The sequence below is a fragment of the Elephas maximus genome, chromosome 27 (assembly GCF_024166365.1).
Source record: "Elephas maximus indicus isolate mEleMax1 chromosome 27, mEleMax1 primary haplotype, whole genome shotgun sequence".
In the NCBI taxonomy this organism is placed as follows: Eukaryota; Metazoa; Chordata; class Mammalia; order Proboscidea; family Elephantidae; genus Elephas; species Elephas maximus.
In genome coordinates this window covers 6,165,601-6,182,143 of record NC_064845.1, presented here as the reverse complement: position 1 = coordinate 6,182,143, position 16,543 = coordinate 6,165,601, and the positions used below count along the sequence as shown (strand labels likewise).

At 40.0% G+C, this 16,543-nt stretch overlaps 1 protein-coding gene across 3 annotated transcripts in view; it reads right to left on the bottom strand.

Annotated features, from left to right (window-relative positions):
• Positions 1–16,543, bottom strand: part of CLASP2 (cytoplasmic linker associated protein 2) — a 187,083-nt gene that overhangs the window by 43,767 nt on the left and 126,773 nt on the right. For all 3 annotated transcript variants that reach the window (XM_049871099.1, XM_049871101.1, XM_049871100.1), the window contains exons 20-24: positions 14,190–14,360; positions 12,671–12,778; positions 8,723–8,829; positions 4,843–5,087; positions 2,111–2,174 (exon numbers count right to left, since the gene is read on the bottom strand). In XM_049871099.1, coding sequence (XP_049727056.1) covers positions 2,111–2,174; positions 4,843–5,087; positions 8,723–8,829; positions 12,671–12,778; positions 14,190–14,360 — 695 coding nt within the window. The remainder of the gene's footprint in view (positions 1–2,110; positions 2,175–4,842; positions 5,088–8,722; positions 8,830–12,670; positions 12,779–14,189; positions 14,361–16,543) is intronic.

Sequence of the window (16,543 nt, the reverse complement as noted above, 5' to 3'; positions counted from 1 at the left end):
CATGGTTGGGGGAAAAAAAAAACCCAGAAGAAAAAGAGTATTTTGTGACACATGAAAATTATACAAAAAAATTGTATATAGAAAGAAAAGGAAAGAATGCATCAAAAAAGTTAGCTGCTAGATCCTGAAGATTGAACTGTTGGTACTTTACAAAGATACATTAAAAAGGGGAAATATCTGCTATTTCCACAGTATCAGGATATATTGGTGGCGCAGTGGATAAGAGCTCGGCTGCTAACCAAAAGGACGGAAGTTTGAATCCACCAGCCACTCCTTGGAAACCCTGTGGAGCAGTTCTATCCTGTCCTACAGAGTTGCTAATAAGTAAGAATGAACTTGACAGCAACGGGTTAGTTAGATTAGGGTATACTATAAAAACTCAAACCAAACTCTAATTGGCCATTTTTGACTCAGCACAGTCATACATGTCCAGTTTACTCTTAATGAATTACATTATCGGCAGAGACTGACGGATAATCACCAAACAAAACCAAATGAACAAACATATTCCCATCACATTTTCTTCACACACTGACTAAAACAAAGAAAGAAAAACCAAACCAGCCAACCAAAAACCAGATGGGTCAATAAAAATTATACATTGTTATAAAATCCTAAGGCGGAGCACCAAAAGCCACCTTTCTGATTTAATTCTAGGGAGAATTATAGCGGCTTCTCCATATTTCTTCAGGGAGGCCAAAAAATTGAGCTCAGTTCAGTTCCTTTACCAACGTCAAACTCAGTTTTTCTATTTGAGTTCCAAGAGCCTGTTCGAAAGCATTTCTCTTTATTACTACTTAGATCCTGGCATCCAACTAAATTACACTATCACGCCAACAAAAAATCAAACACTGTGACTTTGAGAAGTAACCCAGCCTCAGTCTTACACCTGCTGGGAGGGAAGAGTTATGTCATTCAATGAAGATGTTTTTAAAATGTATGTTTCAAAGCTGTACAGGCTATCAATTAAAATGTTGTATAATGAAACAGGTTCACACAGGTCAAAACTGTCTCTTGTTTTGGCTTATATTACCATCTAAAGAGTATCAAAAGTTCATTTGTTTAGAATTTACCATAAATTTAATTACAGCAATTCCTAGAGCTGTAATTAGCAGTAGCAATATCAGCATAAGATGGCACAGCTATCGACATGCTCAGCTTGAGAGTTACAAACTTTGATTAAGTTTGTCCCCCACTGGATTTAAATCTTTAGCTGGTTTTGGTTTAAAGTAGGCTTTTAATATATTTAAATAGTGTTGTATGTAATGGAAAAAATCAAAATTAGAAAGAAATGGAGAAACGATGTGTGTAACAGTAAATCGAATTAAAAAACAACAGTAAAGTAAAATTTGTTAATATTTTTCTTCTAATTTCCCTCCCACAACACCCTCTTATTTAGGTTAGAAATGATCCTGTATAACCTGATAACCCTAAAGGAAGATACTAACACAGTATCAACACTGTCAAACACACTGCTGGAAATAGAATAAGTGAATACATTTTTATACAGTGCTATCTATCAGCATAAACCAACACTGAAGAGTTCACATGCAGATAATGCAATAAGTATTTAATCAAACATATTTTAATTGACATTTAAAACTGAACGAAGTTTTGAAAGTCTTCATGGACTGTTTCTAATATACAAAATGGTTCTTCTTTACATTGCCAACAAACTTACGGCTAAAGCCAGAGCTTGTGTTTTTGTGTTATTTAATAATTGTTTTCTACATAACCTAATTACTTCCTCTACAAATACCACAAAACTCTTAGTAATACAACATGACATCCACCCTTGAGTTAAAATGCAGAGTAATTTCTTCCATGTCTCTCTAGTAACAAGAATGGTGCTCGTTACTATATTTGGCTCCCAGCCTTGGACAATCTATCTTTGGAGAAGCTTGGATAGTTACCAGAGAGCAAATTCTAAATTACGTGCCCTATCGAACAATTAATTTCAATCATGTTTGAAAATATTAGTACCATTTTGAGGGCAGAAATTAAAAAAAAAAAAAAAAGGCTTACAGTTTTTTGCTGCTGTTTACTGCTTTTGGGGCTATACCCAAAGGACACACTTTCGGAGCGAATAATCTTAAAAACCGAAACGTACCTTGCCGTGAGGATCAGCAAACATCCTTGTGAAAATTTCACAGAGTCTTTTCAGCTCAACTCGACTGCCAAAATAATACAGTGACTAATTAGTAACTTGCTGTAGGAAAAAGAAACTTAAAGGTAACCTTACATGTAATTAGGTTTCTTTAAAAAATAAAAACGGTGAAAACATCAGCCCTCAAAACCAGGGAATGTTTTTTGCCATTTACTTAGTCAGGGCTAAATACAAAGTGTATGACGTGCAACAACAATGAATAACGTTCTGTCACTAACCACCGTACGTTAAAAGTTGAAGGTTATATGAATAGAAATAAAATCACATTTCATTAAAGTAGCATGAGGGGCAATTTTACAATGACCTTCCCAGAACGTGAATCTTACGCTTTGTAAGTACCAGGATGTTTTCTTAAACTGTGCCACTTAGGTGCTGAAATCTTTCTAAACTATTACGCCTTTTCCCTTTGCCATTTAAAATGTATACTGAACTTAACAGTGTCCTAAGCATGAAGGGGCTGGGAACAATATTAGGACGGATTATTCAGTAATTCATCGAGTGTGATATGTGTACATGAACATATACCGGGTATTACACTGATAAACACTACTCATTTTAAATTATATACCTCTAATACTTCCTAAAATAAACAACAGCTAGTACGTCAAATTCTGATTCACACAATCAAGAAGGAGCCCTTCATATTTCACCACACTCAAACCCATGAATTGTTTGAAACTAGCTTCTTTTTTTTTTAAACTTAAGGAATGTTCAATTTTAACAGCATCTTGATAACGGTATGCTTCCTTTCATTTCAATACACTTCTGCACATGTGTATGTTTTAAAATCTAGGAAACGGACAAACCACAAGTTAACTCAACATGACACACTGACCCCTCACTTATCGACTATCTTCTTGTCTGATATTTCACATTTACGACTATAGTGAAAACCCCACTATGAGCCGAAGTCAGAGGGAGAGGAGGAGGAGGGCAAGGTTTGTGAGAGGGTGCGAGGCCCTGCGGGCAGCCAGCTGTTCGTGTATTCGCTGGGCGGGCACAGGAACTGGGCCGACCTGCAGCGCAGGGCTGGGGAGTGATGTGGGGGAGGCGAGGGCACCAGAGCTGGGGTGAGAAGGGGTGGGGGTGGAGGGTTGCTCAGAAATCTCATCTTTCCAAAGAGGCCTCTCTGCCACCTCTGCAGCCTCCACCTGCCCCCAGGCCCAAGAGCCACACCCAGTCAAAGCCAGTCGCCAGGGTTGGTGGGTCGAGCAGGAAGGTTAAGAGGCATGGTGGGGGGTGGGGGGGGCGGCGTGGGGGTGGTCCATACGATGCCCGGAGCACGACCTGGTGATGGTGGGCCCCTGCTGCCCTGCAGACTTATAGGCAATCCCCTACCACCACCACCACCCCAACCCCCACGGGCTCTGTGGTGCTGGGGAAAGCGTGGTGAGGAAGGGGGGGTCCACCAGCCATGGGCATCCCGAGAAGTGCCAGGGGCTAGGCCCATCTATCACGTGGGTTCTCCCATGACGACCTTTTCTTTGGAACCTAATCTTACAGACAGGTAAGGAGTGGGTGTATACATGTTGCTGTGTGCCATCGAGTCCAACCCAACCCATAGTAACCCTATATGACAGAGTAGAACTGCCCAATAGGGTTTCCTAGGCTGTAATCTTCATAGGAGCGGACTACCAGGTCTTCTCTTCCACGGAACTGGTTCATACCACGGAGGCTTTGGTTAGTAGCCAAGTGCTGAACCATTGTGCTACCACGGCTCCGTGAATATACAGAGTTAACGCTGTACTATTTTTATGCAGCCCCTTCGAAAAAGCACTGATACACCCAACTGTTACATGTATCACTTCATAAAGAACACAGTGTTTACCATCACTAATACCCACACAATCAGTTCACGTTCTGGGATGCAATGATTTAGAATGCAAGCTTCTGCTGCAAATGGCTTAAACTCATGGCAGTTTTGTCGTTCAACATCGAACTTGAGAAATTGAGATTAGTTAAGAAAAACAAAATAAATACTAACCCTAATTTATGTTACTTAAGTATTCAAATCTTTAAAAGTAGGGAGTCTGCGGTCTATTTGTAATTAGGTTTTAAGGAGTTTGAAACTAGGTTCTTGAAAAAGTGAACTAAAGGGGCTTAAAGCAATATCTAGATGAGTACAATACAGAATGTAGGAGAAAAAAGCCATCAAAAGCCATTAGGGAAGGCAACTAAGCCAGAAAAAAAAAACAAACCATCTTTGTCCTTTGGGAAGTTCACTCCAATTCCATCTTATCTTACACATATCTCACGAGCACTAAGAAAATAGCTTCATCTCCAAATAAGCACATGCACTTCTGCCCTCTCAGTGAAAAAGTTACCAGGAATGGATTTTCATAAACCAGTCAGCTTTCTTTCGGTACATTTCATTGCTTAATTTTTTTTTTTTTAAATAACAACTTTTAAAATTTAACTTCCATTTATAAACAGAAGTTTTCTTTTAAAAATATTTCTTTAAAGAGTGCATGAATTGATAAGAAATTTAGTAAACTGTGGTGCAGATGTTCTACAGGACTGAGGTTTAGGGAAAACCCATTGACACCATTTCCTGTATTTAGGACGAGCCGGGGCGGTTTGTCCTATATCAGCGTCTCTAAAATATTATGGAAACAAAACCAAGTCAAAGGGTGCAAACGCGGGCAGGACAATTCCTTGAAGACCACGTCCCTCACCTTAGCGTTCTCTGATTTTTAAGTAAGTTCTGCAGACCCAGAAGGCCTTCTTTCCTTTCTGACCAGTTGGAACTGGCGCATCGGTTGAGGACCTCTGCCACATCTTCCGTCTGCCTCATGTATGTTGGAATGCTGCCGTTCCGAGAACTATAGGAGCGCTCTGAGCAAGCGCTGGACGCGTCACTGTTGGCATCATCGTCTGAATGCATCCCGTAGGACTCGTATCTCCTTCGGGCAGGCTTTTTCTGTTACACATAAGGGATCTCATCAGTGGGAGCTAAAACCGTACCTTGACCGCTAGCTATCTCTGCTATCTACTGACCACAAAAGGATCAATTTTTGCTTTAAAATCAGTGCAAAGCATGCTGCTAATCACTGTAATAATAAAATGACAATATTTAGTTTTTCTTCAGAAAACTTGTTTTTGATGTTAGTAGAAGATGGAATATTCTTTAACTATGATGGAAAGTGGCAGAAGCAGAGCCAGGCTACATGGAAGTTCAGGACGTGGCGTGGGAAGTGCTCAAAGATGGGGGTCTTTTCCTTTTCTTCTTTCTCCCTTTTAGAGAACCAAGAACTGTTCCTGTTTTGTGCCGTCAAGTTGATCCTGACTTATAGCAACCCTGCAGGACAGAGTAGAACTGCCCACAGAGTTTCCAAGGCTGTAAATCGTTGCAGAAAGAGACTGTCAAATCTTTCTCCAGCTGAGCGACTGGCGGGTTCAAACTGCTGATCTTTTCGGTTAGCAGCCAAGTGCCTTAGCCACTGCACCACCAGGCTCCTTCAAGAAGAACTACCAGGATGCAAATTAACATTAACTGCACTAGAAACGTAAGTTGATAAGAACACAATATTACCTTTTGAAAAGGAAGAGTCCACTGGATTGAAAAGCTCATGCTTTACCCTGCGTGAGGCTCTACCTTCCCCCTTCTCTCATCTCTATTCTCCTTTCGCCTCTTCTACCACTTCTCTAACCTGTTGCCATCGAGTAGATCCTGACTCACAGCAACCCTACAGGACAGAGGAGAACTGCCCCATAGGGTTTCTAAGGAGCAGCTGGTGGATTTGAACTGCTGCCTTTTGGTTTGCAGTCGAGCTCTTAACCAATGTACCACCAAGGCTGTGAGTCAGAATCGACTTGACAGCAACTAGTTTCGTTTTGTTTACCACTTCTCTTTCCACTCTGCCTTCCCTTGTACCCAACCTTCATGTCTCCTAGAGAAGTAAGATACAAAGAAGGATATGAGAAGCTGTTCTGCTTACTATTTTTAGGATGCAAGCTCCTTGAGGGCCCTTCTCTGCTTTTCTTAACGTATCTACACTGTCTACTTCAATAAACAAGAGAAAGCACATTCGGATTCCTTCTATGTCTTTATACCTAAGGCTTGTTATTTAATATATGGAACTGCCAATCTTACCTTGCACCTTAAAAGTGAAATGAGAAAGAATAAAGAGCTTGCTTAAGATTTCCTTGGAAGAGCTGGAAACAAATCTTTACATAACCTGACATTTGAATTCAGGTCGATGAATGGTGAAGACATTTCTATGACATATGTTAAGCACAATAATTTAACATAGCTCTAAACCCAGTGCTGTTGAGTCAATTCCGACTCACAGCGACCCTATAGGACAGAGTAGAACTGCCCCTAGAGTTTCCCAGAAGCGCCTTGCAGATTTGAACTGCCGACCCTTGGGTTAGCAGCTGTAGCACTTAACCACTACGCCACCAGGGTAACATAGCTCTAGGTACCTACAAACTCTCCAAAGTCCAAAATCTAAAAGAAATGTGATTTGAACTTAATTTGCAATAATTCTATAACGACGTTTTTATTACTAAATGCCTTAGGCTGATTTAGAGACTGCAACCTGAATTTTCTTGGCAAAATTAAGTGCCCAAACCTAGAAAGGTAATGCTGTGATGTTTCCTGTATTGGGTCAGTTTTGTTACATGCTTTGGTGTTAACGACCTCACCTCCTTTGTATGAAGTAGTCAGCCATAAAGGACCAGAACCCCATGGGACACTCTATTAAGGCAGAAATCTCCTTGTTGATACTCATATGTACAGAAAAATAAATGTACGTCTAACAATCATTACTTTCACTTAATTTTTTACAGAAGACTATCATCTGTTAAACTGATGAAGCGAAAGAAATAAAAATCATGGAATAAGATGTCAGAAAATATCGATGTCTATACCTTAGTCCGTATGTCTCCTAAGAGCTGAGAGCAGTATATTTTTAAAGAGAAAAATTGAAAATAATGAAGAACATTTTGCTAAACAGCACAGTGAAGGGGGCATTATTAACCATGCCCGTAACCAGAAACATCAAGTTTTTTAAACACATAGATACAAAGGAACTGCTTATTAGCAAGATAATCTTTACTCTTGCCAATATCCTTTAGTCCAAAGAGAAATACCTAAGCGACAAAATATTCCCACAACCAGTTTTCCCAAAACGTCTTCTATTTGACTCCTTTTGTCATTTCCAATGTTGATTTTAACTCTTTGATTTTCCCCATGCCCAGATTAGGCTTCACAGTCAGCAAATCTGCTCCTAAATATCGGGGGTCGTAATGGGAGAATCTACGGTATGTAAATAACAGAGGTGACAGAATCAGGTCACTGGGATTCGGATTTTGGCCTCAGTGGTTAAACTTTCCTCTTATAATTCACACACAGCATTTTATTATATAATTAGTATTTCAAGAAAAGCCCATTCAATTCACAAAACTATATATAAGCAGAATCTAACCAGTAAATCACCCAAGTAAACAAAAATAAATGAACCAAACTAGAAAACATCATTTAAGAAATATGTTCATGAGAATAGTAAATCTGAAGCATCTGACCAATTTAATATCATCAGATAAAGATGGGATCCAATATATTCCATGTTCAAGAGAAAAAAGTCCCTACTTAGTTACATTAATTTATATATTAAAAAATATCAAATGGCTAAGGTAAAGGGAAAAATTCAGAAGACAGAGGCTTTCAGAGCAGAATTACATGTGTGATTAAATTTAATACATTACAGCTAAGACCCGTGAATATTTTCAAAAGCTTGTTTTTCAAATATATGTTGCAAAAATTATATCAGCACTGGTTAAGATGTGATCTACACTTTTAAAAGGCACAATATATTTTGTATTTCAAGATAAAGACAAAGCCTTTTATAAATTCTGGATAAGAAACTGGGTAAATGCTTCAGAAACTCAGGTTTAAGATCATAATTTAGAAGAGGAAGTGTCATACTGAACTCACGGAAGTCAATTAGATACATTATTTCAGGTGACAGGGATTTACGCACAGACTACAGACACTTTAGACAAACTATCATGAATCTCTGGATTGTTTTTAAGCCTCCCTGCTTAATGTTGGGCATAAAGAACCAGGAAGATATCTTAATTATAACGTGTTTTAAAGCTATACTTTCTCTTAGCTCAGAAAATGCAAATAATTGAGACTAAACAAAATCTCCCCCTAAACAAAAACGATCCCTAAACACTCGAGATTAAGCTGGTCCTGAGACGATAGGCTTGTAAGTGTGCATATTTACGCAGTTATCCAACTGCCCTGAGTGTGCCACAGCGCATGAAACGCCATCACCACATAAAAGGCATCATTGTTTATATTCCTGACCCCGCCCCCATCAACTATAATTGGCCCTGGCTTAAAATTCTGACCAATTAATAAAGATCAGGAATGAATTATTCTGCTCTGTTTTTCACACTGCAAAAGTCTGAGAGCCCACGTCTTATCTTCCTGGATTTAATCCCCAGGACTTCTCGGATCTCCTTCCCCACACTGGTAAAGTGGCTCACTCAGCATTAGCTTCCTAACTGGAACACTTTAAATGACAGAGACACGGAGAAAAGTACCAGGGCATCTGCGACCGCCTCTTCCACATCGGAGCCGGTGTTCAGGACTCGCATGGCGCTGACGGAGGATGACAGTCGGCTTGACTGGCTGATCCCGTACCCTGGACCTATTTCATCAGAGAAAGGAAAAGAGCTGTGAGAGGATCATAATGTAACAGGGTCGGGTCAGAAAACTTGAAGATCCTTAAAGGGGAGGGGGGAAAAAAACCCAATGGGGCAAAGCATTTTAAAAGCAATACTGTAGTCCCTGGGCACATTTAATTTTTGGCAAAATAAAAGGGTGAGTGCAGTTAAAATTACTGACAGTGTGTGGAAAATACATTTAAACACAGCAGCTATAATGTATTGATGACCAGGAAACAGAAGAGAGCACGGCTGGCCAACTACGGGCTTGCAAGTCTATAGCCCTGTAATTAATCCAGCTTTATCAGTCAGGCAGATCTCATCTATATGGGTAAACCATAGAGTGGCTCAGAACAAATATTAATCCTCAATTGGACAAAACTCAATGAGGCCACACCAGGGACTTGACATGGAAAAAGCTCCAGTTACCCTCTCCTCTCCCACAAGTTAGGCTGACTTCAAATTCTTTAAGTAAGACATGCCATTTGATATCTGTTAAGTGCCTATGTGCCCGGAATTCTGAAGTAAAGACAAACCAGAGACGGATTCTGTCCCCCGCTGCTTTCTGTAGCAAAATTTACAATTAAAACACTTCATCCACCATTGTGGTTTTTTTTTTTTAAACACACATACAAAGATGAAATACAAAACTAAGAACATAAAACAATACTACATTTTAAAATAACGTAGGTTACACAAATAATGTCCATCTACCAGTGAGAAATATATTCAAATAAGGTTGCTGGAGGGGAAAAAGTTACTTGGGGGGAAAAAAATCACAAATGATTTACTCTCCAACAAATTAAATTTAAATCAAAACAAATAAATTTTAAAACATGAGTATCATTGGATGGAAACTGAAAAGGACAAAAATCTGAGATGAACGCACAGATGATAGTGAAAATGTACTCATCCTTCACCTGAGGCCCCGTACACATCGGGGGCGTAGAGGGCACCAGTAGACCTGGAGTGGTGTCTGGAGGCTGGAATAACAGGACCATACAAACCTCGTCTATCACCACAGAAACAAGGAATAGTGGCAGCACTACAGTCAGGAAGGGGGTTAGTCAACATCAGCGTGGTTATTACAGTTAAAGACCAGAATCCTGCTGAACAGGGCGACTGAATGCTAGCGCTGACACACCATCCTGGATTCGTAAGCACGTCTTACATCTAAGTGGACAGACAGGCCTTCAGAAGACAAAGAAACAAGTATTCCAATGGAAGGAAATGTCAAAAGTACAAGCGTGAGACAAAAAACAGACATTGTAGTTAAATAAAAAAAAAACCACTATGGTAACTAGTAACAATAATCTTATCTCCTTTAATCCTGACGCCAAATGAAGCAGTTATTACTATTCCGTTTAACAGACGGAGAAACTAAAGCCTGGGAAGGTTCTTCGATCTGATCAAAGCCACACCCCTGGTAACCGCTACAGCTCAGCGTCTGTCCTCTCCAGGGTCTCTGCTCTCCAACAGAACACACACCCCCTCCACGTCGTTCAGAAGATAATATGCCCTGTTCATGTCGACGCCGACATTTTTTACATAATGGTCATGGGAAATAAACCCTGCGTTTAGTAGATTAAATACCGAAAGACATTTAAATACTTAAAAAAATAATTTATCCCCCCTCAAAAAAAAAAAAAACCTGGAAATTTGTGATGTGTCTCCTCTATATACTGCTCGAGGACCTAAATTTAATATATTTGGTTTTTTAGATTTAAAACTCTGATTTGCATAAAAACATAGTCAATTTTTCTCTTAATACAGAAACAATCATACTCTTTAATGAAATGTATTATTTTTATTTTAAAAATTCCTCTTCCTCAGATATTTAAATTAGAATGGTTAAAATCCCTTTATAACAGGAATCACTCCTTGGCCACAGGATAAACTTTAATGACCAGGAAAATGGTCAGAAGATCGAGAGAAAGAAGGATTAAACACAGAGAACGCTATATCCAATGTTTAACCAGTCCCTGAAGGGCGTCGGTGTATTTAGGAAAACATAGTAATATATCGTTAGTTTTAATTTTACTTAACGGAAATAATATCGAACAAACATGGAACTGCCTAGTGAATGAAAGTCTTTGAAAACGTTCACGGTGTCGACAGTTACCTGTGGCTGAAGGTAACAGGCAAGAGACACCATTCATGTGCTTCTAATAAGGGAAGTCTTTTTCTGAATCCTGGTTCCAGAGGTAAATGGAAATTCAAGGTGTGAGCTCCAGAGCAGTTCAGCTTTGCTCAGCTTTGACTTATTTTTGATGCTCTGGGCTCCTCACACTGGCCTAATGCCACCTTTATTACTACGGCTGTATGGCTGACAAGCTCTGGGATTATCTGCTGGAAGGCAATGCTCAGTGACAGGCAACGAAAGGGTGCCACCAATACACCAATAAAGCGAGGAGAGCAGAGGGCAGGCGTGGACAGCGGAGAATGGGAAGGGAGAGGACAGTGGATCTCAGAGATGCTCCCCTTCAGACCTGTGAAACCAACAGAGCTAACCTACCACCTCTGCTACACAGTTCACATGTCAATAAAAGGGCTATGGAAATCGATCCTTCTAAAATTATGTGATTACCAGGTTTAATCATCTTTAGCCCAAACAGGGCATTACACTCGAATCAGGAAAACCGCTTCCTCTAATCATAAAAGTAATTTAAACGGCCAAATGGAGGCTTTGAGAAGGATCTAGAAAACTAATGGCTAGATGATGTACGTTCGTTTTAAGAAACAGCCATACCAACATCTACAATAGTACTTTTTAATAGTATTTGCTTGTAATTTTCCTCTAATTTCTGACTACCGTATGGGCTTAAAAGGGGGAAAAAACATATTTTGGTTTCTTCTTGATATCTCGCTTTTCCTAGTAACGCTGTAGGTGTTCTACCACTAAAAACCCCGAGATGTGTGCCACCAACATAGAGAGCTACCGCTGGGTAAGAGACTGTGTTCTGGAGGAGAGGGATAGGAACAGCGGCAGTGGTGGCAGCAACGCCCTCGATGCCATCATGCAGAGATTCTAAGGTCTCGATGTAAAAACTCTGCCTCTCAGTTATTCTAAAACTACTAATCATTTGTTTTTAAAAAGTCAATTAGTATTTTTATAATTTAGGTAAATATTATAATCCAGTTTACGATACAATCTCCATTATAAGGGACAAGTTTTAGGGCAGCGACATGACATGAGCTATTACGTGGGAAATGACAAACAATAAAATACTATAAAAATGCGAGTCCCTCCCCTCAAGAAGTAGTTCCTGTACTGTTTTCTAGCACTCTTTCTAATAGCCTACGTTAAGCGATCTAAGTTGTAATGTCAACATTTCTGCTGAAAAGAACAAAAGTGTTTACTTCATCCAACTAAATCATCCTTATTCCTTCAGATTAAATTTTAAAATATTATCTTTACATTTTGTAGGCTTATCTGTTAAGAAAAATCTTGAATTCAATATTCTGTAGTTTAAGTCTGTGTGACATTTACTTGATTATGAAGTCAATTCGTTTATAAAGTGACTAGCCTACTCATTTAAGACAAGTGTCAAAGGGAAACTCTGGTGGTGTAATGGTTAAGAGCTACAGCTGCTAACCAAAAGATCAGCAGTTGGAATCCACCAAGTGCTCCTTGGAAACTCTATGGGGCAGTTCTACCCTTTCCCAAACATGCAATTTCCTTCTTTCTCACCAAAAAACAAAACCAGAAAAGAGATAGAGCCAGAGACACGGTCGATGAGGAAAGCTGAATGCAGCTATGCCCAGATGGCCAGATGCAGCTAACACGGGGACGGCAGTGCGCCTCACACCTGCCCAGGTACTCACCGAGGGGCTGAAAAGAGCGCACAGGACTTGTGTCTCTGCTGCTCTCTCGACTAGCTTCCCGGCTGCACCCCTGACTCACACTTGGTCGAGGAATACGGCTGCTTCGGGCTGGCGTGAAGCAACAGCAGCAGGGGCAGGGAGGAAACAGAAGACATGTACGTGGGCTTTATTTTTCTTCTTAAAAACTGTTCAGTAATTTAAGTTTTTCTAAGGTTGAAAATAAATTACTCTTGATGAGGCATCGCGACAATACAGTTAAATTTCTTGAATGTGCTCCTCTGGTTTGTATGAAATTAGAAGGGTATGATAATATTTCATTTAAAAAATATATTTTAAATTAGAAGATTTAAAATATTGAACCACATAATAAAATTCAATTTTTCTTTTCCAATGTTGACTAAACTTTATCTATCACGCTTTTGGTATCGTAGGTCCAAATCTTTATTAGAAATAAATATCTTTCCATGTAAAATATTAACCCAGAGTATAAAACCCATCCTTAAGCTTTCAGTTCAAGAAAAGGAAGGAGCAATGAGCATCCCTCTCCTGACTCCTCACAAATAAGAACACACAAACACAAGTACAGAAAGAAATAAACAAGTAACAGGAAATCAATGGGCAAAGATGGATAAAAAATGGAGTAGAGCCTTTAAAATAATGTCTGGAAAATAAACAGAAGCAGGTTCAGTCTAGATAAGAACTTCAGAGGCTCTGGGGTCAGATATAACAAATATCAGGAAAGCATAACCAAAAAGTGCTACTGTGCAAAGGACAGAGTCTGCAAGCCTAACAGAAGTCTGTGCCACCCACGGAACGAAGACATTCTCAGACAAGTAAGGCCTCAAAAAGCTCAACTCCCACAAAAACAATCTTAGGAATTTATTTGAGAATGTGTATGAATAAAACAAGGGAGAAAATCAAGAAAAAAAGACAGAGGATCCAGGGAAGAGAAAGGGAGTGAGGGAATAAGGAAGATAGGTTGATTCTGGGTCCATGCGGACAATGTTGACCAGTCAACCCCTGGATCAACCAATCATGAAGGCTGCATTACCTCCAAGCTTTTCAGTTAAAAGAGGCAATAAATCCCCTTTTATTGTTTAAGCTGGCTTCAACTGCAATTTGTTATCTGAAATTAAAAGTATCCTAACCAATACACAGAGGAAAAGAAAGTTTATTAGCATTCAAACAGGGTTGATCTAAAATATAAATGTCAAATACAAGCAGCTAACACATATACATTTAAGTGCATGTGTATATGCACATATATATGAAAATATATTGTGAATTACAAAATAATTCTGTGCTTTAAAATGCTAGCTATATTTTTTAAAGCTCCTTATCAATCCTACTCTCAAGATAAGATACCTAATTCAAATCATCACCCTATTTGAATTGATTCTCCTGGAATTTGTTTTCCTCTAACTTATCAGTGCCTAATTGTATTCCAAAGCCTTCAATGCTACCAAAGACTGAAACAGAAAAGAAATACAAAGTCCCAGTCACACGCAGGAGGTCTTACCCACTGAGAGCCTAGACGGACTAGCCTCTCTGCTGCAGCCCTGGCTCCGTGGAATCTTGCTTCTCTTCTGCGCTGAGGCGGAATTGACCAGGACTCTTTGAACACCGGAACTCACAGTAGAGAGGGCAGTCGTGGTCAGGACTCTTCCTGGGGACCCAGACCGGCTGCCAGCTGAACACCAAACACACACACGATTAAGATATGAACTCCAAGAGAGCTTGCTGAAAGAAGGATGAAAATTAAACCTGACAGAATGGCAGGTTCTAAGTTCAAAGGAAACGGACCAAGGAAGATTTGTATATAATCATAACCTGGAAAGAAAACAGTGTACAGTGAAACCTGTGAGAGCCAGAACTCGACAAGACTGCCTTGTTTTTCCTGGTCTCACAAGTTTTCTGCCTTTGATAGGGTGCAGTCTTACCACTTTTCCATTACTCTCTATTAGTGGAACGTATTTGAGTTTCTCTTCTCTGATAGGTTTCCGCCTTACACAGGCTTTACTGTACTGTATTCACAAGGACTGAATAATAAGTCACCTAAATTATATTTTCAGTTTTGAGCGTTATGAGATACTAAGCTTAATGAGGACATTATTATAATTTTCAGAACGCAAGCAGTAAAAAAGACTTCCAAAGAAACCACTTATCTGACAAATACACTGCATGTAACTACGAGGTTCTGTATGAAAAACCTTATATATTTAAAAGGGAAAAAATGAATAATTCTATTATTGCTATAATCTTTGTTAAGAACATAATGATAATTTGCTTCACGGTAAACAGTTTGCCTGCAGAGATGCCTCTATGTGGCTTTAACAGAGTTTATCTATCTTACTACTACATATATTAATTTTTACAAAATTTAATTTTAAATATTAACAAAAGTGGGCCAGCTGAAAAAAGAAACCTGAGGAGACTATAGCTGCCTTCAAATAGCAAAGAGCTCCTGGGTGGCCCCGGGTGGGATACGGAGGTACTGAGTACAGACAAGGACTAATGGGCAGATGCCAAAGAAGGAAGACCCCTTCTGAAGTGGTGGTTTTCAGTTTTGGAAGGCAGAGGAGACGCGGTCAGGTAGACAGAGACGGGAGCTAACTGGATGCTGCTGAGTCGATTCCGGCTCGCGGCGACCCTACGTGTGTCAGAGCAGAACTGTGCTCCGTAGGGTTTTCAATGCCTCATTTTGGGATGCAGACTTCCAGGGCTTTCTTTCGAGGCACCTCTGGGTGAACTCAAACCTCCAACCTTTTGGTTATCAGCCCAATGCATTAACTGTCCGCACCGCCCAGGGACTCCTTAGAGGTGGAGCTGGACAAAATCTCAGAGTGCAAGACATGGAGTAAAAAAAAAAATAACACATTTTTAAGCCAGAAGTGTACTGGTTACCTTTTAAGGATGGGCGCCCTGTCAGTAAGAGCATTTGACATCTGCACTGAATGGGAAAATAAACTAAATGATTGCAAGATATAATCTAACACTAGATCCTGAACGGTAACTTCATAGGGGGAAAATCAAACTTGCACTTCAGTGAATCTCTGTGAAAGCTGCCCTTTCTCTTCACACCACACCAGTTCTCCTAACCAGCAGGGCATCTACTGCTTGCCTTGTAGTCTTACCCGATCCTGCTTCACTGCCACACAGCAAAGACCAAAGCTCAACGCCAACGGGAAAAGCAGAGGGTGTCAATGGGGGAGGAGTGCTGAGTGCGGGCAGGCAGTGGTAAGGAGATCATGATCTGCAGGGGCTGTTTGCCCCTTTCCTAAGAGAGAGGCGGTGTTTCAGTTCCTGGTGGTTTGCCCTGAGCTAACACCAGCCAGGTCTTGGGATTTTTTTTTAAATGGAAGCTTTGCAACTTCGTGAGTTTTATCCTGCCATGTGGGCCAAACTCTAGCCGAACGGAGGCCGGCTGGGCGCAGGCTGCTGATCTGTGGCTCTTGCTACAGTTTCCTTGACGGGCAGTCGCTGACTCCAATTTACACTTGTGTTTAATCCCTAAACGTTAGCAGCACACAAACGAAAACTTATCTTCCACGACTTATAGTGGTATTATAAAACAAAGCAATGTTTCTGCTAAGATGAACAATTTGCATCTAAGTAGAAGGAATTCTACATTGTTGCAGAGAAATTATTCAAGTCTACTTTTAAACGATGGCTCATCTGGACGTTTCACAGTATTTCAGGTGAAGAATTGTTGAACAGGTTTCTTTCGGTGATAACCTTCAGGATACTCAGAGGGCACCCATTTTCTCCATGCAGCATCTAAACTAAACGTACACACCAAAACATCCAAACACTCAACATGCCACAGACTCACAATGCAAGAGCAGCTGATGGAGTATTTGATGGGAAAATCCA